At 42.9% G+C, this 22,231-nt stretch overlaps 1 protein-coding gene across 1 annotated transcript; it reads left to right on the top strand.

The window, feature by feature from the left end:
• Nucleotides 1-1,976: 1,976 nt before the first annotated feature.
• On the top strand, nucleotides 1,977-20,841 carry LOC107194636 (facilitated trehalose transporter Tret1-2 homolog). The gene is made up of 8 exons (XM_015584284.1): nucleotides 1,977-2,000; nucleotides 7,693-7,794; nucleotides 17,463-17,596; nucleotides 18,508-18,754; nucleotides 19,372-19,656; nucleotides 19,737-19,989; nucleotides 20,055-20,395; nucleotides 20,704-20,841. The coding sequence occupies exons 1-8, from the start codon at nucleotides 1,977-1,979 to the stop codon at nucleotides 20,839-20,841; spliced, it is 1,524 nt and encodes a 507-aa protein (XP_015439770.1).
• Nucleotides 20,842-22,231: the final 1,390 nt, after the last annotated feature.

Genomic DNA, 22,231 nt, shown 5'->3' with positions numbered 1-22,231 from the left:
GAAAAAAAAAAAAAAAAAAAAAAAAATCAAGGCTCGTGATTTTTTTAGAGAGAGGCGAGAAATACCATCGATTATAATGTCAAGGGATATTATTGAAACTAATCCACGACAAACAACAAGGGAAATAGCGTTTAAATGGTGTTAGACGAACTACGTGCGATTAAATGTTCGATTTGTGAAACGACATTTCATATGCAGCAACGTGTGTAATATGATATTTGGATACATAAGGATGTATTTTGTACTGTGAAATTCATATTTGTATTTAGAAATGGAATGAGAGATGAAAGTTCCAAGTTATTGCCATTTCAACATCTCTAATGTTAACAGTTATTTTTATTCAAAGTAATATTAAGTGAATACTCATTTTTTTTACCCTGTACCCTTCAATTCCATTGAATCTGTTATTCATATGTTCCCTGGTTTTCATGGTTCGTGTAAACACTCGACTCTCTTCAAATAATTCTCTCCTGACCTTTTTTTAAATTGACAATGAAAATAATAATACAAACAAACACTTCAATGGAAAGCGATTGTAACCTGTTCACGAGGTGATTTTTCGATTAATCAGTTAAACGCGATCTTTCTCGTATTTCCTGAAACCTTGATCATTCCGCTAGCTAACGAGTTCTAGATTCCGTTCACAGATTCCAATGAGTCTACTATTCAAGTTTTCTTGCTTGTCCTGATTCGTATAAACACTCGACAATGTTTCGTAATTAGAGATTTTCCGTTTTATCGGTAGTCCTGTTCTGATGTTATTTTAAATTGAAGATGAAAATGAATACTTCTGTAAAAAATGATTGACAGTTAAACGATAGAACTTCTAGCTAAATAAGTGGAAAAGTGAATATTTTTTTATTAGTACGCATTCTTAAATGATCTCTACAATACACTTTAAAAAAAGTAAAAACGTTATGGGAAACAGAATGGAAGAATATACATAATTTACAACTAAGAATAGACCACCATACCTAGTAAAAAAATAACAAATCATGATTTCCCGAATCAAAATTCAACATACAAAAACAACCCATTCTCATTTACTCTTGAAAGCCAGTCCCCCAATTTATGTCAAATGTCACGTACAAATAAATGTCAACCACTTAATCATACACTGATATTACGATAAAAAGCACATAAGTTACAATTGAACCCTCATGCATTGTTAGGATCAACTTGACACAAACTCAGACTTTAATTTTTAATTATATTCTTTACCAGGCAAGCTTGAAAATCAATTTGATACTAATAGTTTACATACATAACGATGGAACGATCTATGTTTTCTTATTTCGATTTTCGGTTGGACTAAGTCTAATTTAAGGGATAGAAATGCAACACTTTATTGAACAGTGAACAAGGGTTGAAAGAGAACTATTCCAACCATAAAAAAATTTACTACCACTCCAATGCCTGAAAGAAACGAAACTACTTGCAAGTGTAATATATTGGGTTAGCCACAACGTAATGCTTGATTTCCACGGTATTGGACGCTTTTATCGTTATTCTACATACACTAAGCACTGGTTCTAACTAATAGAATATGTACATACTCTGAAAGCTGACACTTCAACGCATGATTTAAAAAGAAAATCATTACGATTGTGTTTTTCACTTGATTTTGCTTTGAAAATATTTTAAACTTTCTTCAATTGACCTAGTTTTGAACATGAGTGATGCGAAGGTGTACTTTTCAGTAATTGTGCTTTTTTACTTCTAGAAAAAGAAAAATGGGCACAAACAACAAAAATGATTTTCCACGTGAATGGTGATGGTGCTGTAAACGAACAAAAATAAAAAAGCGTGATTGCTCGAAAGTGCACTTTCTCGTTACTTATCTTCAAAACAGAGTTAAATCAACGCAATTATAATGATTTTTTTAACCGATGCAATAGAAGTATCAGCTTTCAAAATATGTACATATTTTATTACTTACAAACAATGCTTGCTACGGAAATTGAAAAAGCATCTCTATGGCAGAAATCGGATTACAAACTGTTCTCGATTATCGTCTGGCTTGTTCTCCACGATTATTGTCCAGGCGTTATCCCCACCACTAGGGGGAGGGGGAGGTCGTGGAACCCGTCAAATGGATACTTTTTTGCCCCTACGCTTTTGTTGTCGAGACTCAGGCTTCGGGAAAAAAAACGAATTTACGAGGGTCTGAAGCATTTCTCCCTATCTGATTATTGTCCCGACGCAGACCCGTATTCGGGACGATAATCGAGAGGAGTCTGCACTTTTGTACAATGCTTTTACTATTACATTTTGGCCGACACAATAATTAAACATAACCGTCACTAATACCTTTTTATAGTCGATGTGACGTAAAAGAACGAGGGAGTCAGGTAAATAAAGTCACAGAAGCGATACAGCAAAAGAAAATGTGAAATAAAAATCTGCAAAATTGACAAATACGACGGAGTTAAAGTTCTCTGCTTCTCGTGATGAAAACACAGTCTCCAAGGAAATCCACTGTAATTATACTGCGCTTTCCCCCTATCGATAGCCGTGCGGATTACTCAACACCGAGCGTAACCCAATAGATCCAGTAATCGACAGTGATCCGAGGTGGGTCATTAATTATTATCGGACGGGGTAAAGGGAACGAACAGAAATCGTTCGTTCTGCCTCGTAGGCGGAGAAACAGAGAGACGTGCGCGTTAGGCAGACAGGGCCGATCCATCGCAATTCCTCGTAATTGTCGCGTGCAAATTAGTTTGTCACGATGAATCAGTAGGCGAGAGCGGCGGCGTGTTCGCACGCGTACGAGCGCGCCTCGATTAAAAGGATAAGAAAACCTGCCCCCAGACCGGGCGGAACGCCGAAGCCCATTGCACTTTTCACGCGTCGCGGAATTGATTCTCGGCGAATTTCTGCGCTGTCATCGCAATTCATCCACGTGAATTAATCACCGTCGCGGCCCCTATCGGATGTTTACATCGGGATCGAACGACGAGCGGCTGAGCTGGCATTCGATCGATCTGTTTGCCTCGGTGTGCATTAGTTCAATTATGGTAACGAACCTTTGATTTGTACATTATAAATATTTAACCGTTCGTACGTACTCAATTCTTGTGATCTTATTTCGTTGCGTTGTGTAATTTATTCGCTTTTTACTTTCTAATCCCGTACGATTAACGACGGATTTTACGATCCGACATATGGCTATGTATTTTAAATTACGAAATATTAGTATCGTGTATTTTTTCACATATCTGGAAGTATATAATAGTTTCTTTCAAATATTTCAAGAGCGTTCACTGACCAAAGGTAAGAAAAATGAGTTTCGTTACGTATAACGACTTTCTAATGTCAGTTATTATATGTGATAGAAGTAAAAAATGGTACCAAATGTCAACGTATGAAAAATAGCACTAAATGCTTTCAAAGTGTTAAAATGTTCTTGTGAATTTTTTATAAGCTATGTAATACAGATAAAAATACAAAAGGAAATATTTGTTTCGCGATTGTTAAATAATTTTGGAATGAAAAGGTTAAGGGCTGAACTGATTTTGTTGACTGATTCCGTTTACGCCATACAACGCTGTAATTTTTACAAATTATTGGAAAATTTTGTGAGAAATATTACAAAGAATATGTAGAACGATTTGGAAGGGACAATGGTTTAGTCAGTCTGAACGGAACATTTACTGCCAGTATTTGGGTCCATTTATGACCCAGGATTTCAGAAACTTTAGTATAGATCTTTATGTTAGCGTTTTATAAGAAAACCCGCATATTTTGAAGAAATTCATTCAGAAATGCATTTAAAGGCAGACGAACAGTCACAAATTTCAAATTAGATCGTCACAAAAGTCCTCTTTCCGAGTGATAAAGACAGAGAAATTCAATAATTAATACCAATTGATTTTTAGCTAAAATTCTGATTAACTGTACACAACGGTGACAATTATACGAAACGAATAAAATCTTTTGTGTATAAATAATATTTTCCCTTGTCTCGTTTCTTTCACTTAAGAATCACTACGATTAACGTAAGAGCAGTTAAAGACTTTAACGCAAGTACATATCATTTCCAGAAATGACGATTCTTCAGAAACTAAAAAAAAAACTTTCCCAAAAATTGAAAATTCAACTTTTTTCCTATTTATTTATAGTTTGCTATACTTATAAATCTTACAAATATGTATATACCTGATGTTGTTCTTAATCTTTCTTTGAAATTAATCTTTTTAAAAATGTTATTGTATTATGGAAGTGACTGAGTTTTGCCTGAAACAAGTAACGATGTAGGAGTTTTGTTAATGTTTATAATGATATAAATACAAAGAGGAAATTAGTTTACAGAAACATAATAGTTTGTAATATAAATATTACTCGAAATTTATTCCAGCACTTGATCAACATCCGAAGCATCTAATTCACTTATCTCTACTATGTACCCCTAATTCTTAAAGTCTCCTATAACAGGCACTATCTATAAGTAATACGACTGATCGATTTTTGGTATACATATATTGATCAGTTAACATTAAAATATCTTCAATTTTAGTTGGATTTATTTTCGGAAACTTTTCCTCAGTTTCTAAAAAATCGTCCTTCCTGGAGATGACCGGTTCTTACACCAAAACTTTAATTATTTCTTTATAATAACTATACCATTGGTAGTATTTAACTATTTGTTCCACCAAATGATAGTTTTCTTCGTTCTTATCTAAAAGCTTTTGCACCAAAGTCTTCACTTGCTGTCACTCTAGCGTTTTGTCTCACGAAACAATAAAAAAAGACTTCCGAGAATGGGTGTCCGTCCAGTGACCCACCATTCACCGAGGGTTAACAAAAAATACATTTAAAAAAAAAATAAAAACACTTCTCCTTCGTTCTTCTTTCACGGCAAGAGCAACGGCTTCGTTTATCGGGGGTATCGGTAATTAAGTTACGTTTCTGTTGGCGCGGCACGCGATGAAACGATCTGCGAACAACGTACCAACCGCCTTAGCTCGCGGCAGCTATTCTCCGTGGCTGTGCGGCATCTCTTATTAAATCTCGGCATGAAATTGTTATTAACTGTGCGCTATCGTGGCGTCGACGATCTTTGGAGGCACATATTCCGGATTTATCCAAGACCAAGGTCTAGCAAAAATATTATCCGACCAAACCCCCCCCTCCCCCACCCTCGTGTATACACGCTGGCCCGTGCTCTGGAATACTCCCTCGAATTCAGATTCATCTATTCAGATTAATCCCTCCCCCATCCCGTCGCATAAATCTCTCGCCTTCCTTTTAATTTTCCGCAACCTTCAGCGGGACTGAAACTTCTTCTCGGTGCAGTTCCCCACGAAGTTGCGTTCGAACCGAGCTTCGTATTTCCACCCTCGTTGAAGCGATGGGGTGGGAAGGATTACAATCCCGTGGAATCGTTCCAGCGGTTTCGAAATCTTTGAAATTCACCACGTTAACCGGAGAAATTCGTTTCAGCGGTGCCGAAATCATTTCGGATTCACGATGTTAACCGGCGAAACCGCTGAATTTTCATGGGACCCAGCAGGAGTCTAAAGTAGAATCAACCGTAATTCGATTTTCCGTGGTACAATTTACATCGAACCGATGGAAACGTGACACTTTTCGATTGAAATTCCCCGCGTTCCACGATAATAGCGCTCGGTGAGCCCGTTCGACCTGCCCTAAGCTCTGTCTGTCTCTCTCTCTCTCTCTCTCTCTCTCTCTCTCTCTCTCTTTCTCTCTCTCCCTCTCTCGATTAGTCACCCAAATCGGTTTCGATACGATCGTACGGAACGGAGCCTTCCCGCTTCCTCACCTCCGAAGATATTGATTTCAGCCCGCGATTCGCCAGGACGCAGCGCTCCGGAGGCCCTGGAGGCGAGTCTTCGGGGGTTGAATGTCGGGGGATGGGGAGGTGATACCAAGGGAGCGAACGTGAGAAATCGCATCTCGAGGGACCTACACCAAGGCTTATCTGTTATCTTGTCGGTTATTGAAAATCGGTTGCTCCCGCGGTCTCTGCAAACGGAGGGGTGAGCTGTCGTCGAATGGAGGAGGGTTGAAAAAGTGGGACATTTGAGAAATATGAAATTCGCGGGGTACGATCAAGAGGGTTGAATGGATCAGCCCCCGTGTGTTCATCGATTTTCACTGATGCGCCTAGCAATCGCCAGTCAAGGGGATCGTTTCGTCATCGAGGAGTATTCTAGCAGGGGGTGGAGGATGACGTAGGAGGCGAAGTAGGAGGTGAGGCACACGGTCCCATGATTTACTTCGTCCATTGTATAGGCGTAAACGCGTGCACCATCGATATCTTAATTGTAAGGATGTATCCTATCCTCTGTTTCTCGAATGGTCTATAATTTACCTGACCTCGAGATACTCCCCATTGCAATAAACAATCTTCATTTGAAAAAAAAAACAAAAATTCCGTGTTCCCCGTGTCGATGCGAGGGTAAAAACGAGAATATTACATCGAGCGCGGGGCACGCCTCCTAAATTTCCTTATCAGAGCCCACGCGGAGAGCCGCCTCAGGCTAGATGTACCAGACGACGATTGCTCTATAAATCATCGCGGAAAAGTCTCCCGTATAGAACAGAGGAGACGTTTTTTCGTGGGTGTAACGTCGACGACGACGCCGGTGGAGGAAAGTGTATAACTGGCCGCTGAGCGAAATTTTGTCACGTGAAACCAGTCAGTCCGCTGTAAATCACGAAAGGCGTGAAACGGAACGGACAGGTCGTACAACCGTTACCATCGTTCATTCGATATCTAAGGGGGTCCAGAAATGCGGCTCTGGCTCACGCACCGTGTCCAATATCGTCTGGGTAGCTAAATGCACGGTCCCCCCCCCCCAACGGTGACAGTTTCGACTGACTAGTCGGATCGCGACCGAAACACACTCGCCAGTCAGGTGGCTGCGAATAAACAGGCTAGGCAATAACCCTCGGAACCGGAGCGAGCGAGACAGAGGAAGGGGAAGACTGCCGAGGATTTAGATGTAACGAGCATCGTGCAACCCGACTTGACACGGCCCGTCGGACGCAAAAAAGTTACTGGGTATTCCGTGTGACACGGGGAGACCAGCGTGGGCGTCACAATTGCCCGTAGAACCGAGGACAATTATCTGTCCCGGGTTCCTAGACAATGCTTCCTCCGAGCGTCTTATCGTGGGCCGTAGCAGTTACTTACTACGACCAGAGGGCACTCGCGCGCGCGTTCCCCTTCTGTAATTTCTGGATGCTCGTAAACTTTCGGGGCCACCGTGTTTTTCGTTCTGGACTTTCAATTACAATCGCGCGCCGGGGCCTTGTTCGCCGGGTATATAGTCTGTACATAGTCTGGTTTACGACTGTCACGGATATATGAATTAGCTGCTACCACCGACAATGAGCTATCACGGCGATATCTGTGTACAAACAGCAAAAACAATGCGGTGGCTGATAGTTAGGCGTGTTCTTTCGTGGGGAAAGATAACGGAGGAACGGGGCTAATGGGCCCCGGCGACACCGGGGGACAACCGTGACTAATCCTGTTTAGGAAGGCGATCTGTTACCGGTTCAACGTGAAAAATCGAACTTTTGGCGATAAGAACGCTTCGAGGAACATTCGACACTGCCAGGATCGAAGGGATTTGGTCTGTAACGGTGCACGATTGATAATGTTGCGTGTAGAATGTGGACTGTTGCAGTTTTTGTCATTCGGTGTCTTCTTCGTTTCAGGTGACTACCGTGCCGGACGAAGGAGAACACAGCTTCAAGATGCCCAGGGCTTCCGTGGTACACATGACGTCTACGGCGACGAGACCGCAGCACATGTCCCAGGTAATTTATTCACAGAATTCGATCACTTGAACGATTCATTCATAGAGCGAATGGCACGGTTCAACTGGTCTTTGGGGAGTATTTTGGATGTAGACAGAAAGGGATACGCGGAATCCAATCCTGTTCCGATTGTAGTTATTAGCAAGAGATTTTCCCGACTCCATCGGGGCAATTTGCATTTTCCGGTGTATATACCCGTGTACCCGACCCGGTTCGTCGAATAATCCAAATCCAGCGTGAGCGAGGCGAATCTTTCCTTCTTGGCATGGGTCCATATTGATATGCAAATACCGAAGATAGCTGCGAGCTTAATTGAGTGGTCCGGCTTAAAATGCATATCGAGCGTCCAGGCGGTCTCTCGACTTAAGCTCTCTCTCTCTCTCTCTCATTCCTCATCCCGCTTTCCATCACTGTACTTATACAGAGTCGCGTACTTTACCGGCCAGGGACTGACCAGCCATTTTCATAATACCGCTGCTCCCGAAGACTTTCAAAGCTCTTTTTCCCTCGACCGTTTCTTTTTTCCCCCATACCTCTTTCCTACCTTCCTTCGTTCCGTCGTCATCGTTCTCCTTTCGCTTAAGACCGGCTAACAGTTTTAAGCTAATGGCTCTCTCGGTTAACTTCGACCTAACTCAGGCACATCCTTTCTCGGCGAGCGCTCGGAGCAAACGAGCTTTTAACGTCCTGCCCGCTGCCAGAAGAAACGCACGAGGCTACCTACCTACACACACACACACACACGTCTCGGGAAATTCATACTCCCCCAGGAGGATCGTTCGCTTGAATTTTCAGTGTTCCACCCGTCCGGGTGCTCTGTTTGCACGGGGCATTTCACCCGATTCTACTTCGTGAACCGTAACAGTCCGCGAAGTTTTACGAGACGCCCTGCGTTTATAATGACTCGGAGGACAGATCCCGTGCTGGTGGTAGAACTGGCGGGCTAGGAGTGCGTGTAGATGTAACGGATTAATAGATTATGATAGAATACTTCGAGTAAAGCTCGAGAAACCTATATCCAGTCGTGTTCTTTTGGAATTCAAACATGGAGAGCCAACCATCGAGTCGACATTCTCTTGACCCTTTAATCCTCGGAAGTCGGCTGGTTTTTAATGTTCGTACAGCAACGGTGTTTGGTCCGTTTGGACTCCTATGCTTCCTACTTTTTCAACATATTTAAGTACGCAATCATTCACGTGGGTCTGCTTTTTTAATACTCGATTCCCACGTTGATGTGTTATATGGAGATTTTAAAAACTTGGATCAGTTGGCCTCAGGCATTGCCCTGCGAGGGTTACTGTCTGAATTATGAATTCCTAATATAGCAAATTAATTACTATTCACTTCGGTTTACTGGTGTATTTAATTAATAAAATGGAAATGGCGCGAATGTACGGTAGATTATCCGAACGTCGATTATCGGAAACGCCGATCGTTACGAATACCGATTATCGGAACACATAACGAGCCACAAATGCATTCCGAAACAATTCGTTTAAAAACAACCACAGGAAAACGTAGGATAATTGACAGTACAATATCCTGAAATTGAAACGTGTAAAAATAATTCAAGACATAAAACTGTAGTCTATGATGAGATATTTCTTCATCTATTCTTGTTGAATGAAATAACGGCTAAGCCTGAAGAAATGGTCGTTAAGTGCCCCTTAAATATTTATCCGTGTGATTAGACGAACTTCGTGCAATAAATATTCATCTTAGAAAATTACTTTGTAAGAAGTTCACGATGTACCCTACCGGTCGAAAGTATGGAACCAGAGTTCATAATTGATGAAACAGTAACTCATTATTCTGTTTACGATATAATAAAAGTTATTCTACGGAATTAATACATATACAATCATTCCCAATCAGTTTTACCACACTATTTCTGTCAAATCTTTGTAGAATAGTATTTTCCTCTTTCTTTAAAGACTATCAAATCTGATCCCGTAACTTTTTTTTGCTAGTAGTGTATATTACGTTTTGGTTCACCCGAACCGTTCATCCGAACGAATTTGCTTTCCTATTAATTCAGATGATCAGTGTTCTACAGCACCTGCTACGAATACAGTAAAAGGGTCAATAACCATTCAAAGTCATAAACACCTTTGTAAAACGCAGATATTTGGTACGGATCATGTATGTTACGGCAGACAGTTCAGAGCTTGAACAATGTTACAGAAAGATAATCATCGTAAAAACGTTCCGGATCATTGGATAATATTCCAAGAGATGTAGAAACAAGCACACGCCCCCGCAAAACCACTATAGAAGCATCACAGATTTTTAATTAGCCGCGTTATCGGTTTAAAACAACATCCATTACACCGGATCGCCGCTGATCAGCGGCCAACCGATATTGCGGCCGATAAAAGCCGCGGCGCCGCCTTGCATAATGCCCGTTTTATTATTGCTCCGAGCCCCCAACGGGTGGTGTTTGCATGACAGAACAAATCGAACGTACGCGCGCGATACAAATCCGTTTAGCCCTCCACGCCCCTCTCAGGAGGGGGGAATTAGATTTCAGTATTATCGAATGCAGGTCATGCATCAAAGCGGAATCGGGTCTAGTGGCCTGTTCCCCCCAGAAATTACCGGGATCCCGATTCGCACTGTTTCTAACACTGACGTTGTCCATTATCCACCAATTAGACGGCGAGGATAATCGTGTATCCGCCGCGGCAACTGTATATCCCGTGTGTTATTGGCTTTCGCGCAGAAACTGAATCGCTTTGTTACAACACACACCTTTGGGATCGTGTGGCCTCTTTCTCTCTCTCTCTCTCTCTCTCTCTCTCTCTCTCTCTCTCTCTCTCTCTCTCTCTCTCTCTTTCACTAGTTCGACACACCACACCGAACTTCACAGCCACCATTATTTCCAAATAATACAAGCTTTTCCACGTGGTAACGGTGACCGATACACCAGCAGTATTGGGTCCATTCAGCCATTCAAAACGTTCGACGTCAGGACGTGACGCGACTGGTAAACAGCCCACGAACGTCACGCGTGGTTACATACACGGAGTCAGCATCAAAAGGGTTAACGCGTTTGCCAACGGGTCACCGGTGTTGGACGCAATGCCTGGCAGCCGCTGTTCCCATCGGTGGTTTACATAGAACCCGCCGCAGTCTGTCAGATGGCGTAAACCGCCGCCGGGTGACTCATGTCGCTGCTTCTTCCCGGTGCACGCGGACGTGACGACAACGTCGAGCTTCGTACTCGAGTTACGGAGCAAGGATAAATATACAACAATTATTTCCCTCGGAGCACGGTAAACGCATTTGCGTACGCTCCAGTCGTTTTCTTCGTGTACACGCTTATACAGTATTGTATGTAAACTATTTAACGAGTTGGCAAGTCGGTTCGTTCGTCCTTATTCTGTATTCAGCGTCGTACGGTCCCAAGGTCTCGGGCTCGTAGAGCGTCGTCTACCTAATTGTTAGGCACTGCGGTCCGTACGGCGACAGATAGAGGGGTAAGTACAGTTTTCCCCGCTGAACACGGTGATTGCCAGAGTCAAAAAGGCCATACGTAGCCAGATACACATTATTTTGTTTTTAATTTATGAAGCGTTGAAAATATGTGCGTTTATTTAATAGAGGCTGTTGGTCTTGTTTTAAAGTATGCTTGCAGTATTAGAGATTTGAGGCTTTCACGGCCCGGCATCATACAGTTCTTACTGTTGAGGCTTTCGGGTGTAAGCCGTGTCCTTGTGGAATTGTTTTCCCAACGTTTCGCAAGCATTGTAGCTAGCTTCATCAGGGGGTCGAAACACCAGAAAATAACTGGACACAAAATACTTTTCAACAAAACTAAAGTAATAGCAAAGACCAAAGGATACTTTCCCAGAAAATACCGGGAAACGTTGGAAATACAAAAACACCCTAATAACATCAACAGGGATACAGGACACCACTAATTTAATCACTTACTAATTTATCACTTCCTACTATAGGGAATGATATCGTGTGGCAGTTCGTTGTATTCGTCTCAACAAACACTATCATAATATGAATAAAAAAATACAGGGTTCCATTTAAAAAAATTAACTTGACTTTGATATCTCGCCCACTACTACACTTATAGAAAAATTATTTATACCACGTAATGTCCTCCTTTGTACCAAACAACTTTTGTATGAACATTTTTTTAATAACTTTAATCCTTCGTGAGATATTCCACCGTTTTCAGTTAAACGAAACACCCTGTATATGTATATAAAACATTTTCTGGTATCACAAATAATTTCAGAGATATTCGAAGGGATTCATTTAAATGGGACACCCTGTATATAAATATACAATCCTAATTATACATATATATTCGTTGAAAAAAAAAAAACAATCTCCAGCAGTTGAAAGTATCAGTTTTCACAAGCAAAGAATAGCATACATAAGCGACAAATAAGAAAGAAGATTCGGACGGGTCAATATTGACCCACTGTGGGGCTTCCGCAAGCACCACTGAAACAAATCAGCGTCGTCGTAAATGTCTGGTAGCGATTTCCTGGTTGAATTACAGACTTGATCTATCGTCCGAAGCTTCTCGATAACAGAACAGATAGATTATCAGATCGGGAAGAGCAGCGGCCGACCACGCGTCATTGTTCCGGTAATCAGTTCACGCGAGACGGCTGCCCAGGTAGCGTTACAGTTTTCGCGCGATCACACAGAGGGAACAAGACACGCGTAAAAACCCGACCGATTGGAAAGCGGCACGCGACCCACGCATTATTGTTCGCAAAACACTTAAACCACGAACGCGCGCGTGTGTGTGTTGCGACGACGGCGGAACGGTTGGCAAGGCGACATCGTTTAATCGCGCATAATAACGCTTCGTACACACCGCGTCTGCCGTGTCGGTGGGGGTCGTGAGATATTGAAAGTATATGCAAATTTACGTGGGATCGGCGCCGCGGAGTGTCTTTCGAAATTCCTTTAACCTAACGTAGAGAACTGTAACAGACGCGACACGGAATCGTCGTCGTACCATTTCTAGCGTGCGCGCACGATGATGGGAACAGGGGGAGGGTGGATGGTTGTGTGCGTCGTGTCCGGGCTTTAATATGAAATATCGACAGAATTTTCTAACGGGTGCAAGTGACACGGCTTTACCGGATCCGCGAGAAAGCTGCACCGTGTACAGCTGACGCACTCGCGAGATCGCATTTGCAATTTTTCTGAAGTCCTTTTTTACGACCGCGCTCGACGCGGACGATTTGTCGGGAGAGTACCGATATATATGTTCTTTGCACGGAAAGCTTGTTAACAGTATTTGTTGAAAATAAATCTTCGATGTATTCGATATAATATATCTGGGACCCAGAGCCGGAGTATATTATGTCACAATTTTCAAACTTTTGGAGAGAGCAAATCAAAGGTACCTTGTAATTTTGGAACCGTTCGGTAAGAATTCAACGGGGAACAATCGCTGCCTTCGGAGTATAGAATAAACTTAATACATATAAGTCTCGATATTTACATAGAAATGGTAAACATTGCATAAGGACCCCTCGTGTCGTAGACTTTACACTGTTTGGCTCGGAACAAGATACGGACTTAATATAATTTTTACACTATTATATTAAAAACTACACGATTTAGAATGAAATAATTTTTACCTTCGGAAAGAGAGAAAAATCTCATAAAGAGAAACATGTAAAATGTCATTTTTTAGTATGAGTGGACTTAATACACTCCGGCTTCGGGATTCAGATATATTTTACGATTAAACAGTCCAGCATATCGCTATTGGCATTAGGTGACGGTGGCCAGTAATGTTCCATACGCAAAATTGAATTGTCTCCCGGCTGTAATTCAATATCCGGCCAATATTCGCTCTCTTTCGCGTCGAATTAATGCAATTTATCTCACTATCCTTTAAGCGCGATAATTTATTTTACGCGATGCAACCCCGGCCACGAGTGACTCGCGGCAATTGCACAATAATTACAGACACACCCTGCATTATCCGCTTATTATGGCTCATAAATAATTCCTCTCGCGTCCGAGCTGCCACGTTTCGGGAAAAATTCTCACAGACATGCGAAAGTGAGAAACCGAGAGCCTCGACACGATTATCATCATCGTTGATGTCATCTATATTTTCTCGTTCATCCGACACGAATACCAGGCCTTCGAGCGAGTGGATAGAGATAACCGAGCGGTCATGTTGGATTTCGCGTGCAAAAAGCTGGGAGGACAGAGTGGCTGCGATTCACGCGTATACTAGATTTCCTTACGTCATCCGATGAATCGTAAAACCACAGACAGATTAGAGTAGGTAGGTACATTGTGCGGCGATGGCCGGATGGTATTCGGTTTGATGGGATAAGGGACTGAACGGTCATAACTCATCCGCGTTGGGACCTATGCAGCCCAACATAGACGACTGTGCGTCTGGGACACGCGATACGGATGACTGTAGACCCCTGAGACCCAATGCAAACAAGTTTGAGGCATTAAAATGCGATATGCGGACGACTTCGAGCGACTGCAATGTGATACGGATGACCTAAGAGACTGAATACAAAGTTTATGCTGCTATGAGACCCAGTAGATTCAAAACTTTAGATCCCTGACATTTGATACGAATGTTTTGAAACCTGATACCAATGTCCTGGGACCAATGAAATTGTACACCGGTCAATTATACACATAATACACGGGTCAGAAACCTATGAAACCCAATATACTGACCAATCTTAGAGTCATTAGCCTCTGATAGTGACGTTACATCGGTCTGTAATGTTTTTTCAAAATACACCACCCTTTAATATTAATTTAATTATATTTTAAGTTTTAATTGCAAATAATATATGGGATAATTTAAACGAGTCTTTCGCATGCCAAAGTAATCAACTCCACTTTTTAAACTTTTTCAAATTTTAATGCCAAAGCATTTAATCTGTTACTAAAATTTTTATATTTAAAATAAATTTCCTTGAAATCTCCGTAGAGTTAGCCACTTTGGCAAATGAACAGCTCATTAACTATCAATCCATTCACGAGTAGCTAGCCTGACCATTTTTTTAACGACTTCGCACGCCAGAGTTACTTTATAAATGCCTTAAAAGTTGAATATCAAGATCAGCAAAATAGTATTTGACTTCGACTCAAAAAAATACATAATATTCATGTTTTCTAAATTCACTTTAAAACCATCACGATGAGTTTGCCTCGTCCTTATACGGCAAGATCGAATTTCAAATTCTTCGTCCAAAACTTTCGCCAAATATAAAAGGCTCTATTCCACAAAATGACGATAGCACAGTTTCGCCTCCAGCGAGATTACTCCGTAATCCACGCGCCACGTTTAATTCCCATCTCATTCCGCAACCAGATTTCGAACAGCCGCGAAGAAACACAAAAGGATTTGCATATCGTGCCCGTTTTTATTTCCGGCGTTTCTTCCGCAACAGTAAAATTTTCTAACCGCGCAGTTTCCGAACGAGTGTACAGAAAAATTGGAATACGTTCGCTGGCTCGTATCGAAGCCACTCTCGTGTTCCTCCCATTGAAAAGGCTCCAACGATGCGCGATGAGAAGGGTTGCTGCAACGTTTCGCGTTCCTCCGCCGGTCTGAAATTCCATCGTCCCGGTAATTTCGGTCCCTACCCGCCATAAAATCGGTGGCCTCCTCGCGGACGAGGAACTGGAGCACTCGACCAGTGTCATGCAGCGGGATACGTGCACTCGATGCACGTGGCGCGCTACGGAAGGATCGTTGCGGGGATGCACGCACACGAAATGTTTAGTATTCCTAGCGAAGGGTCGCGAGAGCTCGGCTTTCAATTTGCGGCTAACAATTTGCCGGTCGGTTTGGGAACCGCGATACGCGAGCTCGCTAACACTAGAACCAACAAGCAAGTCAAATTCATTTGTCAATACACTCTTACAACGACGATTAAAATGTTATGACAATACATTTTCTCAGATCTTTTGCACCTTTTATTGCGATGTGAAAGTGAAGACATTAGTCAATTTCTAAATTTTCGAAAGTTTTTCACGTTTATCCACCGGTCGAAACAAATGTGCGTTTATCGTCGGTAGTTCTAGTGTTAAGAGGATATTCTAGGCTAGAGTGTCATTTTTCAGGATTTTTTCCTTAACAAATAAACCATACGACTTTTCTTTGGTATCGTCTTTTTGCGTACATACAGTGAGAGTCAAAAGTGAGTATATACTTTAGAAGTATGTATTTCTCTCACTTTAAAATTTAACATTTCGCATAGCTGCTCTATTACATTGAGATCTGGTGACTATGGAGGTAGGTCCTGACTGATTGAAAGTGTTTTCCAGCAAACAATTTTTCACCACCTTTGCTATACAATGCATATTTTGGGTCATGAACTCACACTAGAAGACCCATGCTTGCAGCTAAGTTTGATTTTGAAATATTTAAATATCCCAATCTGTTCATAGTGCTGTGAATAATAACCAACTGTTCTACATCAGAGGTTGCCAAGCTGCCCACAAACCATAATAGTACATTCACCATGTTTAATTAAATTTTGTAGTTATAGTTCCGAATTTCTTTTTCTCGAACATGTTGGCTGTCTATTTATCCCGAAAATATTAAAAAAGTCACATCCAACTGTATTACTACCGTGGTCCATAGAAAGATGCTATAGAAGTATTACCACAAACCTCACGTTTTTTAAGGTGTACACTTAGTTTTGACTCTCACTGTATTTATATATGTTTTAAGAATAATCAGCATTTGAAATTGAATGAATTATATATTATTTAGTAGGGTTCCTTAACCTTCGATATCATGTGGCAGTTCATTGTATTCGTCTCAACAAACACTATCATAATATAAATAAAAGAATACAGTGTTCCATTTAAAAAAATTAACTTGACTTTGATATCTCCCCCACTACTACACTTACAGAAAAATTATTTATAACACGTAATGTCCCCCTTTGTACCAAACAACTTTTGTATGAACATTTTTTTGATAACTTTAATCCTTCCCGAGATATTCCACCGTTTCCAGTTAAATGAAATACCCTGTATATCTAAAAAATGAACATTATTATATTATTTGTTACAAATTCGTACAAATGAATGTGAAAGTTTCATACAGTATACATAGTGTTTAGTATGGGTCACGAGTGACCCGACAATCGGCATTCACGGTCCATCATACGAGGGTTAAAAAAAATATCCTACTGGGTGACTGATTTTTTATTAATGAGTTTGGCTATGGGGTGAACCAGCATGAAAAAATTCATAAAATTTATGAAATGACGTCTTTCTGAAGTTTAAATATCGATCTCCTCGTCTTTCTGTCGTGTTTCTCGGGTTAAAAAAGTCAAGAAGAAAATAATTTTTTGGTAGTGCTGATTCATGCGATAACCGCACGTCCTCCGGAAATGTACACGAAATGTGAAGTCAATCGGTTAATCAGAGCATGAGGTACCATGTCAACCATTTTAAAAGTTACTTCATTTTAACAGACATACTTTCGAAAACCTACACTTTCAGAAAACGCAACAATCGATGTTCGAAAAATTTAGACTTAGAATACCTCGTTAAATCTTCGAATCGTGAAAAGATTAATTCGACTCGTAGTGCGCGAATAATCGAATCGATTATGTTAATAATTTTAGTACAAAACTCTAATCGATGTACAAATTAGAATTATGATCTCTGTTTAGGTGTTAGCCACGCTGGCTCTGTCGATGGGAACGCTGTCTTCTGGCCTGGCGAAAGGTTACACCTCGCCGGCCTTGGACTCCATCCTGGACAACCAACCCCCTCAGCTTTATCAATCTTCGAACAACGACACCTGGTAAGTTCCCCTGTGTGGTTGCAACCCGTAAGTACCTGGCGCGTTAAGAAATAACCAGCAGCAACGTTAATAGACATGGCATGGGCAGGAAAGGTGAAACTTCGTAAGTAATTGTGCGCTATATGTGTCGTATCCTGTAACGATTAGTGTCGCCTGATAGATAAGCAAATTAAATAAATACCACGAGATATGTATATCCCTCCGCGCCGTCCCGGCCTGGTAATAAAGCGCGGGCGTGTATCATAGATAATTCACTTAACAAATGCATTAACGTCACTCCCGTTTTTTTTTTTTGCAAATGTTGTCGCACACTTTCTCCGCGATAGCAGTTCGGTTTATCGCGTTCGCTATGAAGGAATCACACTGCATAAAGTAACCAGTAATATCCGCCGTTTATTTCTTTACGTAACGTCGAGATTTACGAGTCTCCGATTCGCTCTGGTACTTATTGAATCAGGCTGAATTAAAGTTCAAAATACGATTAGATGCTCCGAGGACAAGCCTCGATTTCCCCTTACAATCTTCCATCTCTGCGTGTCTAGCTCCAGCATATCTAGTTTCCTCGTTCTCGAGGGCTTAATCGCCGGCGAATTATTAATTTATAATTCCATCCTCTCCCTTAACAACCCAATCAACAAGGAAATCCATAGCTGGAGAGTGCCCGTTAAGTCCTCGAATTCCCTACAGACAACGGTAGCCCATATTCCATACAGAGTACACAACGAACGGGGTAAGCTATCCTTGAACCGGTTACGAAGATCGATCGTGTACGCACGACGATCGATTCTACTCACCCGGCTTAATCGCGACCAGCGACCGACAACTGTGGCCTAGTATTAAGGAACGATTAGGTCGCGGAATCACGTTATGCGGTCCCCTGTCGTTCGTAATCGTATTCCGATTTGTCGCAGGTCGGCTTTCTCGGTGACGCAACAAGAAGCCTCGTGGGTAGCGTCTTTGTCGATGCTGGGCGCGTGGTTCGGCGCTATGATCGGCGATTGGATAATGAGAAGAGGCCGTCGACTTGCACTGCGTATGACATCCATGCCCCTCGCTGCGGTCTGGATCTTCACAGGGATCGCGCCGTGCGTCGAAGTGGTCTACGTCACCAGCTTCATCGGTGGCCTTTGCTGTTCAGTCATCACTATGGTCGCTCAGGTACGTGGATTTGCCTTCCTCCACTTACAATAATGCTTCTATAGTATAGACTAATGGCTCTTGATGGCTAACGAACCTGTCTCCCGTTATTGAAATTGAGTTCAGATGGTTCTATTAACCAGAATATTGAACCCATCGAATAAGTGTCAATTGGTTTAAGTCATATTGTAGTTAATGTTATACTACCGACCACATTCGTCTCAGAGACGAATATGATTTTTTCTTTCACTATCACCACATTCGTGATTAACAATGTGATAATAGATTAATGACCACGTTGGTTATTAAAAATGTTACAAAGTTAGCCGTTGTCGGATTATTCATCTCCGAGATGAGTGGTGTGTAATTAAGGGTTAACTGAACTGTGTGTGTGGCCCCGGGGTGTCATCAACAGTGAGGACCGATCGACAAATTACACGTGCCGAAGCTGAGTTTCTTTAAAGCGGCACAGTCTTTGATTTGAGCAACGAGAAAATCGCTCTGAAGAAAACGTTGAGAATAATCGAATGATTATAACTAATACAAATTAGACCGATCTCTATTATTATCATCGAGAGAAGCTTCTATGACTTCCAGGTGCTACGAATATTAAACTTCAAATGTTCCTTTCTACTCAGGTATACATATCAGAAATCTCCATGCCGGGCATCAGAGGCTGCCTGTCGGCGATGTTGAAGGTTCTCGGTCACGTCGGCGTGTTATTGTCGTACATAGCGGGCACGTACCTGAACTGGCGTCAAAGCGCGCTGCTGGTAGCAGTTGCGCCGTCGATGCTTTTTCTGGGGACTCTCTTTATACCGGAGACGCCGTCGTACCTCGTTTTGAATGGCAAAGACGACGAGGCTGCCAACAGCTTGCAATGGCTGCGCGGTGATCACGTCGACATACGACACGAGCTGCAGGTAACGCCCATACGTCGTATCGATTCACGAATATCTAATAGAAGTATCCACAATCGAGTCTCTAAAATCTGTTGCTACAGGTGATCAAGACGAATATTCTGGCATCCAGAGCGAAGCAATACGAGCTGACATTCAAGAACAGCATGTTCACGCCTCGACTGTACAAGCCCATCGCTATCACGTGCGGATTAATGTTCTTCCAAAGGTTCTCGGGAGCGAACGCGTTCAATTATTACGCGGTGATTATATTCCGACAAACTCTGGGTGGAATGAATCCTCACGGGGCGACCATTGCCATTGGTTTCGTACAATTATTGGCTTCTTTGCTGTCAGGTACGGTGACCGAAGGCGTTGCAGCCATCTCTAGCCTGAATACAATTACATATTCTTTTCTGCAGGATTCCTGATCGACATCGTGGGCAGGCTACCGCTTCTGATAGCCAGCACCGTCTTCATGTCCTTGGCGTTAGCAGGTTTCGGCAGTTATGCATACTACGTGTCACAAACACAAAATCTAGGGTACGCAGACACCGCGGTTGTTGGTCAGCACGACTGGATACCGTTACTCTGCGTACTCGTCTTCACGACTGCTCTGGCTCTGGGCATATCGCCAATTTCGTGGTTATTGATTGGCGAGCTCTTTCCCCTGGAGTACCGCGGCCTTGGTTCGAGTATCAGCACGAGCTTTAGCTACTTCTGTGCGTTCGTTGGGATTAAACTGTTCATGGATTTTCAGCAGGTGAGAAACTGTAATCGAATAATGATCGTCGGACGAGAATACTAAATAATCCCCAAACAAGCACCTTGAACTATATGTATATAACGATACATGGTCAAGTACATTGATTTAATGATTACGATCTCTTAGCGTCTATGTTACTCGACAAGAATTACCTCCGTTACGTAAGCACTCTACTCACAAGTCAGCTGACCGTGACGTCTGTTTAGGTACCCAAGTCCTAGCTAAGTGCTCGTCTGTCGCAGACACCGTAGACATTTTACACGATCTTATAAACTCGTCCGCAAATAACCGGTAACGTGTTACAGACGTTAGGCCTACACGGGGCGTTCTGGTTCTACGCGGCGGTGGCCGTCTGTGGCTTGTGCTTCGTGGTATGCTGCGTCCCGGAAACGAAAGGAAAACAGCTGGACGAGATGAACCCAGACTACGCGCAGGCTCGGTAGTATAAGGCCTCGCTGACAGGGGGCCTGTCGAATCTTGAGAAGGCCAACAAGCCCCTGCCAGGCGGAGCTTATCCTAATCAACACGATCCACGGGATCTATACAACAGGGGTTCGGCAGGCGATGCTGCAACGACGACCTCCTATCACGCGTTCGGCCGAAATAATCGTCGGAAGCTGTCCGACTATTGCAATATCTTCGCCGAGAAGACAAACATGATCGGCCGAAACGTCGAGAGCTTCATGCAGTCCCGTGGATTCTTCACGGGTCGTCGTTCCACCGACGAGAACAGCCGAGGCATCGCGACCGCGTATAGAAGCAACGGTGAGGTGATCAGGGACGATTATCGGTCCTCGAATCGGCTCGAGGAACGGGGGAACGGTCGCGAGGCGAATTATCCCCGATACGGTCGTGCCGAAAGGAATCACCGAGACAGATCCGTCTGCTCGAAGAACGTTTGCCCGCAAGAAAGGGGCACCGTCGCGAATTACGTCGATCGCGACGAAGAGATGCAGCCGCGACGAACGAGGCAGCGCGATCCAGCGGACGCCTACGAGAATCGAAACACCTGGAGAGCCGGGCCGAGTGATTTAAACGTCGGAGGCGGCGGCTCTAAGCCGATCCTGAGGAACGGCATTAGTCACAGAAGAGGCGAGAGGCTTTACAGCTCGACCTTGCCCAGACGAAACAGAACCATCAATTTCAGGGATCAGCTGAGCAATTCTCTCGAATCGCGTCGCTGCTATCCAAAGAGCTTGCAGGACCTATCAGGCCTCGAGCTGGATGGCAGGATCCGGGATCGAAGTGACGTGCCCTCTTTTCTATCGAACAATTGGAGGGACGACAGGCTAGACGACGGTCAACGTCGCCGAAGACACCGGGAGGACCAACTCCAAGATGACTATCTGAGACTCTACAGGAATCTCTCGAGGCTGGACAAGTATGCGCCAGGAGGAAAGTACGAGCCAGGACAGGTACACTATGAAAGGGAATGCAGGACATTCGGCAAAGACACCGTCGCCTTCATTTATTACAAAACTTGCTACTTGTGATGCACGACCAGAGTTGACAGGTTCGATAACCGGTCGGGGATTTCCTTATGGGGGGATCGTTCGTTCCGCACGATCCTAGAGCTAACGAGGACATTGATACTGATCAGTGTCTACATCCTCGAAACCCTCGTTATGAGGAGACGTTTCGTGATTGGTATTTCGATCGTTGAATGGAAATCGTGTCTCGTGACCCGTTGCGTATGTCTCTTTGACAAGTTAGAATTCACTACAGCGAGTCTTGCTATTGTTTCTTCGCGATATCGAAGAGAGAATGCGTTGATTTCTGCTGGAAGAAGATCTCATTAGCGGTGACTTTAGGTTACCAAGTTCCTTTGCGATC

The sequence above is a fragment of the Dufourea novaeangliae genome, unplaced genomic scaffold (assembly GCF_001272555.1).
Source record: "Dufourea novaeangliae isolate 0120121106 unplaced genomic scaffold, ASM127255v1 scaffold8, whole genome shotgun sequence".
Classification (NCBI taxonomy): domain Eukaryota; kingdom Metazoa; phylum Arthropoda; class Insecta; order Hymenoptera; family Halictidae; genus Dufourea; species Dufourea novaeangliae.
The sequence above is the reverse complement of the archived record's forward strand: the minus strand, read 5'-3'. Positions and strand labels throughout refer to the sequence as shown.

What these genes read in the sequence shown, in the direction of transcription:
- LOC107194636 (XM_015584284.1), top strand. Translation starts at nt 1,977, where the DNA reads ATGGCAGAAATCGGATTACAAACT. An exon ending in ATTGGCTTCTTTGCTGTCAG is followed by an intron (nt 19,990 to 20,054) that starts GTACGGTGACCG and finishes TCTTTTCTGCAG; the next exon opens with GATTCCTGATCGACATCGTG. An exon ending in TGTTCATGGATTTTCAGCAG is followed by an intron (nt 20,396 to 20,703) that starts GTGAGAAACTGT and finishes AACGTGTTACAG; the next exon opens with ACGTTAGGCCTACACGGGGC.